Here is a 7,457-nt window from a genome sequence, read left to right as displayed (position 1 = left end):
TTAGTCAAAGTTGTGTAAGGCACAATCCCTACCTCATCCCTTATTTGTTGCACCTTTATTGAAATCTTAATAGATGGTTTAATTGAGTAACATATCATCACTCTCATTAATTCACTCAAATAAATTGAATTACAATCCTTTAATTTAAAAAGAGAAATAATCATATTTTTAGACGTAATAAAAATTTAATGATAAATGATTAATGGATAGGATAATACAACACCAAAAAGTACTAATACGAAGCCAATGCACATAAGTGGAGGGAATGTATTTTCACGGGGCGCGTGCACATAAGTGGAGGGAATGTATTTTCACGGGGCACGTGTCCACGCGCCATTTCCCGTGCTCGTCTTTCCAAACTTTCACAAATTAATTAATTTCGTCGCGCGCGGGATGTCCCTCTTCCCTTTTCATGCGGACGCAAAACATCGTTCCAAAACGCTTGAGGAAAAAATTCGAACTTTCTCTAATGCGGCTGATATAGAAAGTCGACCCTAAACAAAACAGCCTAATTTAAGTAGTAGTCTTAGAAGCAAAACTCGTCCAATATATACAAATATACAGCTGGTTTAACTTAATTTGGTGGACAAAGCCAAAGGCCTGCAATTTGAACGCACGGAAATAGTAAAACCCAGAGGGAAAATAGCCAAATGTTTAGCCAAAGGAACAATTGAGAATTCATTGCAAAGAAGAGGAAGAAGTCGTGGCAGAAGAATAAACGAAGGAACAATTGATTTCTTTTCTTAATTCAACATCTCGAGGTACGCTCAATTCCTTAATTTTCACTCTTAAATTGTCACCAAATCCCATGCCTGCTTATGTCTTGAAATTTAAGTTTCGCAGATAATTTTTATCAGATATTTTTGTGTATTTTTCGATTTTTTTAATCTATCTTTGGCTGGAACGCTCCGTTTTTGCTCGTCAAAACCTCAAAAAGTGAAAAAAATTCCCGCCCTGTTGTTATATCCCTAAGTCTGAATTTTGTTTAATAGGGTTGCTTCAAATAATGTATGAAAAGTTAGGGTAATTTGTGGTAATTCAGATTATGCCCGGTATTATAGACGTATAATGCTGCAAATATGGGTTCACGATTTATTGATTAATGTTGTAATCCGTACTTATTCAGATTATGCCCCGATTGTAAACGTACACTGATTAAAATATCGGTTCACCATTTAATTTCAGATATTTGTTCGAAGTAAAGTTCAGGTGTGACAGGTGAGGTTGGACGTTACATTTCTGATTGAATTGAATTTTATTGCTTTGCTAAATTGCAATAGGTGCTCTAGTGGCCGCAGGATGTGTATTTTCAGATATTTAGTCGAAATTTATTTTGATAACTGAAGAATTTAATTTAATTTCGCTAGAGGCTTGAAATTTTTTGTGATAAGTGAGTGGTAGAGACAGAATGACATGTCGTCATGGAATGGTCAGCTTATATCCGCATAAGCTATGAAGACATCTTGAAAACTAACAATCTAAGCACATTATTTGAAGATGCAAGGCTGGGAAAAACAGCAAATTTGTTGATCAACATCCACCGCGAAGAATGGATCCAGAAAGGAAGTTTCAACTGTTTAGGGATATGGTGCCCTATTGTTAAGGATTTTTTATGCTGTTCCTGGGTACCATGGGCTGCTTGGGTCTCGTCGACGTTATCAAAATCTCTCTTTCATTCATTCATTCAGTGATCGAAGTGGTATCGTGGATTGTTACCAAGTGCTACACTATGTTTTGCAGTACCATTTTTAATGCTTTTTTTATTGAGTTTTCAGTATATTCAAATACATCTCTGTCTATATCGTCAAGTGCTTGGATAGAGATCTAGTATTATGGGTTTTTTCTGAAGTGCCTAGAATATCGCTGGTCTCTAATGAACACCTTTTTCTTCTGGATTATCAGAGGAGACCTTAGTCAAAAAGCCAAGCTTTACAATGTTTTCCGTGATGACGTTCTCAGCGTATGCTAATCTACATCATTGCCTTCTTATGTTCATAGAATCATTTTGTTACTGTGAAATTCTCGTTGCCCTTGCAGGGAGAGATAGAGGATGACAGAGCACCTTTATTGTCTTCTTTCTCATTTCTGCAGCCAAAGTTAGGATTATTCTTGCTATTTTAGAAGCAATGGAGTCTTTTCATTAGTCATCCAAATTTTTTACAAGTTCTCTTTATTAAGGAGGATGTGTAATTAAGGTTTGAAGTTTGAACCATTTTTCATTTGTTTTCTTCCCAACATTTGACAAACGAGTTATGAGGGATGGAAGATATTATTTTCTCACCAAGTCAGCCCCATTTTGACATTCATAAAATCATTCTCTAGGGTCCTCCATTCTTACTTTAGTTTGGGTAGCAGATTTAATTGAGAAATTCAACTATGCTCTTCATGTAGAATGATGTTAATTTGAAATCTTTGAGCAATATAAGAAATGGTTATTGATTTGACCACGGATAGGCCAATGCTAGGCTGAGGATTCATATGATGATGCACTAGGTGTCTCATATGGTCTCGTTTTTTACTAGTTGATACTAGCTTCAAAGGAGTACCTAATTTAATCATTAGCTTCATCTCTGCAATGATTACAGTATAATAGATTTTTCATGCTACCTGTCTCATGTATATTGATCCTTTAGTCTTGGTCTTGTTTCAGTTTTCAATATTTTGTTTGTCATCTTATTGTCAGCTCTTGGAATGTAGTACTTGGGACATCTATTGACTTCACGTTGAAATATTTCCTTTATCATCATTGAATTCAAACATGGAATCTATTTGTGGCTATAAATTAAATTTCATTGATAATTGCTACAACCAGATTCAATAACTTGTATTTATCCTAGCAATTTTGTTGCATTAAGTGCAATAGATTTCTTTGAATTTTTGCCTGAGTTGAGGAAGGCTCCTTGTGTTCTAGTTTAGGATTGTTTTTCGATGTCCCCAAACTTAGCATTTTAAGTGAAGAGAGTAGTATTGTTTTTATAAAGTAGATTTTGATTCCTCATTTTGAATGCTAGAGAGTGGAACTGTAAGGAAAATGAATTGTATTTCAGTTTTATGTTAAGGTAGTTGCAGTAATGGTGTCCTGAGATTTTTAAGTAACATTAAAGTGCTCGTTTGAGATTTAGTGAAGCACAACTGAGGTAGTATTAAACTTTTTTTCCTGGCTTCAAAACTTCTTTCTGTTTTGCATATTAATACAGTTTTGATCCTGCCTCAGGAGCTGTCAATATCTGAATTTGAACTAACAAGGACAGACTCTACTTGTAGAGTAGAGAAATATTTGTCATTTATTTATTGATTCTTTCAAACATAGTTGGCAAGAATTGTTTAGAACTTTAGATGATTTTAAATTGAAGGGAATCTGAAGTTTGTTACCGTACAAACATTGGCAGGTATAAAATGAGTTGGACGAATACACGAGGCAAGAGCAAAAGGCAACGGCAAGGAAATGTTGAAGATACTCGCTGCCAAATATTAAGGTGTGCCATCTTTTTTCTGATCTCTTTGATTAACTTCTAGCTGTTACTGCATAAACTTTGATGTGTGCCCTTATTATGTTTTCAAGTTGCTGCATTGATACCATAGAGGTATTTTATAGTAGATGTCAAACATATTGCAAAAAATCTAGTTGGGTATTATACATATTATCTTTGAAATTTGAACTTTTAAATTTCATATTTAGTGTAATTGATTTTTCTTGTCATGTTGATTACATTCTATGAGCTTTTGAGTTCCATCTTACAGAAGTTGAGCAATGATCATTATTTGCAACATTCAAATTATCATTGAATGTTGATCTTAGTGGAGTTGGTTGTGCAGGAAAATTAATTCGACTGGTCAGATAACTAGAGATGATATAATCCAGTTATATCATGTAGGAAAACCTATTTGCCAAGGTTGCAGAGTCAACTCGAAAGATTCACCAAATTGCTTCTGTGGATTGATCCCACCGCCCAATGGAGTCCGAAAACAGGGGCTATGGCAAAAAGTGGCAGACACCATAACAGCACTTGGTGCAGATCCACATGAATCACTACGTTCAAGTTTGGATTCTCCTTCAGGTCTGACAAACCTGGGTGCAACATGTTATGCTAATAGCATACTTCAATGCCTTTACATGAATACAGCATTTAGAAGCGGTTTCTTTTCTGCCGAACCAGAACTTTTACAAAAACAGCCAGTTTTATGTCAACTTTCACGACTGTTTTCACAGCTGCACTCAGGCAAAAAGGTTGCAGTAGACTCAGCTGCATTTACAAGAACATTGGAACTAGATAATGGTGTCCAACAGGATAGCCACGAATTTCTGACATTACTTCTCTCTTTATTGGAACAATTTCTCAGTCACTCAAAAAATCCTCAAGCAAAGACTGTGGTGCAGGATTTGTTTCGTGGAAGTCTCTCACATGTAACTCGGTAAGTTGTCTTAGCAAATTGTTGTGGTGTACCTAATAGATGGAATACACTTCATATATTTAAAAAAGTTGTTTATTTAGGATTCTTCTTTTTACTTCCTACAATTATCAATACAAGGGAGATATATCATAGCCTACTGATTCTTACTCTTAAGAAAGAATTGTGATGAAGATATACCAATTCTGTAATACACCTTCATTATGTATTTAAAATGTTTTTTATTTAGGATTATTCTGCGACTTCTGGCAATTATCAATATATGGTAGATATAGTGTGGCTGCTGGTTGTTACTTTTAAGAAAGAATTGTAAATGAAGATATACCATGGCTGCTGGTTGTTAGTTTCAAGGAAGAATTGTAAATGAAGGTATATCATGCTTGTTGATTCTTGCTTTTGAGAAAGAGCTGAAATTCAGGTTTGAGTTATGCCTTGTTAAATTCAGATTCTTAAATGCATAGATGGGATCCCCTATGAATTTCTAGTATCTGATATCAATTCCTCCATCGCATTTCCTGTGTTTGGGTGGGTCTTTTGGAAGGCTGGGTTGTTTAGAGAAATGATTGGGCTGAATGCAACTGTGAGGCTTTGGGTGCTTTACAATTTGGACCTTTTAGTAAATTTAGGTTTGTTGTACTTTCAACTGCATATCTTAGGATCTTTTATAGATTATTTTTCTTTTATGGTATGCGATGTTTTCTCAGATGATGAGAGGAACTTTTGGGTGTTGCTTAATCTTCATGTGCCTGTTGTCTTGTGCGTTTGAGCTTTGTATTACAAAAGAGGGCAATTTATTACTTGTTAACTGCAATGGCTGGTTGGGGGATTTGTGATGGAGTGAGTGGATAACAAAAATCCTTAAAGATAAATTTCATAGCCATTGACATGTTAAACATTCATTTTGGGTGGTGATGGTATGTGCTTTTGTGCAAGTAATCTAATATGTACAAGCATAGATATCTCAAACCTAAAAGATAACGAGAGATGTCATACTTGAGGTCCCTATCTAACCTATGTTACAAATGTAGTATTCGATGTCTCGAGATTGATATGTCTCGGTGTAATGACCTTGGCTAGACCCAGGTTGGCTAGTCATATATTATTAGATAGCAAGAATTGGGTTGCCCCCTATAAATTGTAGTGCGCTTGGTAAACTTTTTAATGTGATCGGTGATGCTGGTGCGACACGTCCTCCTGTACCACGTGGGTTGGGGGGAGATTGGAGCTCATGACCAAGAGGTTGGCTAAGTCATCTATTTGCTTTTATATATATGTATGTATGTAATATATAGGAAAGCACAAGATCACCAGGTTCAATCTCCCTCCAGCCCACGTGGTACAAGAGGACATGTCGTGCCAACATTACTAGTCACATTAAAAAGTTTATATATATATATATATATATATAAAGGAAAGCACAAGATCACTAGGTTCGATCTCCCTCCAGCCCACATGGTACAAGAGGACATGCCATGCCAACATTACTAGTAACATTAAAAAGTTTACCAAGCGCACTACAATTTATAGGGGGCCTACCATATATATATATATATGTATGTATGTATATATGTATGTATGTATTATATACAATATGTATATATATGTGTATACATATGTACGTATGTATATACACATATATATACACATGTATACATATTTATATATGTATATTTTGCAAGGTGTGAATCCTTGGTCTCCTTGTGCTGTGCAGCGCAACGCTCGGGTTTCTGACATGGCTTAACTGCCTCCCGTGGATTCTATAAGTCTAGTGGTTGTATTGGGCATTAATAGGTCGATTTTTTGGTGCAACGACAATCGCACTTATATATGTATATATTTATGTATGTATATGTTGCAAGGTGTGAATCCTTGGTCTCCTTGTGCTGTGCAGCACAGCGCTCGGGTTTCTGACATGGTTTAACTGCCTCCTGTGTTTGCTCTTTGCCATCTCCTTGGCTGCCAATCTAAGGAGATTTCAGTCTAGTAGGACGTAGCCCCTACAAGACAATCCCTTTAGCTCATATTGCATATATTGATCTGTCTGTTCTTCATGGCTTTGAGGAATCAACACTAGCATCCTACACAAGCAAGGGAAGGAGCATAGATGCACACCTACGACAACCACCTCAGGAAGATCACTTTCACACAGCCCAAGTATCATTGACGATTCCCATAATCTACACTGCTTCTCTGTTCAGGTAGTTGGAAGGTTTGTTGCCCTTTAAGGTGCTAGCATCATAACTATCTATGAAGCCTCACACAATAGGATACTCGATTTTGGATAAAAGAATTGTGGGTTCCAGACTCTTGAATTTAATATTGGACAAGTGGCAAGGAGAGATCAAGTGGTATGGATTTGCTTATCTATTAATCTGTGTGTATCTGATTATTGTTTTCTCAGAAATCTGCTTGCAAGCACATAGATATGATGTAATCTGAATTCTATGCTCTGTGTACATGTATTGAGTAGGTAGAATTATTATATCTGAAGCTCCACTTTCAGTCTGAGAACATATATGTGTTAAGTCTTTTGATGTCAGTAATAAGTTTCCTTGGTTTTATCGCTAATGTTTATGTTTTATGTTCACATCTATATTTGTCTGGAGTTGTCATTTATTAGTTAAAGACTGCAAACCTGAGAGCATTTTATTGGTATTAGAGCCACTTTTCTTCCAGCTTCTGGATTGATTAGTGAGAGGGATCAGAGGTACACGCAAAGGGAAAAGAAGGCAATGGGTGATAGGGAAGAGGCAAATCCCCAAGAGTTCATTACGGGGATCAGAGGGAATCATACCAGTGTGAGGGATACCATGAGGGAAATGTTTCAACTTTTTAGAGGAACGGGTCAGCAACGAAGTGCTGATAGGCCTGTTTAAAATGATGATGAAGGCAACAGTTTTGGTGGAGGGAAAGCTTCAGTTGGTGAAAAAGCTTCAGCTAATGGTGGGAAAACTTTAATTAATACAATGACCTTCAGGGCTAAATTTATTGACAAAGAAGCAACTGTTGGTATTGGAGAAGAACCTGATCCAGAGGAAGATATGGCA

General features: G+C 36.3%; 1 protein-coding gene across 3 annotated transcripts in view; it reads left to right on the top strand.

Annotated features, from left to right (window-relative positions):
* The first annotated feature begins 419 nt into the window (after positions 1 to 419).
* The window catches only part of LOC131027199 (ubiquitin carboxyl-terminal hydrolase 26), a 56,740-nt gene continuing 49,702 nt past the window's right edge, over positions 420 to 7,457 (top strand). The window contains exons 1-4 of one of the 3 annotated variants that reach the window (XM_057957190.2): positions 431 to 761; positions 1,186 to 1,218; positions 3,390 to 3,476; positions 3,817 to 4,413. In XM_057957190.2, coding sequence (XP_057813173.2) covers positions 3,397 to 3,476; positions 3,817 to 4,413 — 677 coding nt within the window. In that variant the 5' untranslated portion in view covers positions 431 to 761; positions 1,186 to 1,218; positions 3,390 to 3,396. Of the gene's footprint in view, positions 762 to 1,185; positions 1,219 to 1,541; positions 1,700 to 3,389; positions 3,477 to 3,816; positions 4,414 to 7,457 lie in introns of those variants that run through there. The other 2 variants (XM_057957189.2, XM_057957191.2) reach the window with 2 other exon arrangements.

This window comes from Cryptomeria japonica, chromosome 2, assembly GCF_030272615.1.
Source record: "Cryptomeria japonica chromosome 2, Sugi_1.0, whole genome shotgun sequence".
In the NCBI taxonomy this organism is placed as follows: domain Eukaryota; kingdom Viridiplantae; phylum Streptophyta; class Pinopsida; order Cupressales; family Cupressaceae; genus Cryptomeria; species Cryptomeria japonica.
The sequence above is the reverse complement of the archived record's forward strand: the minus strand, read 5'-3'. Positions and strand labels throughout refer to the sequence as shown.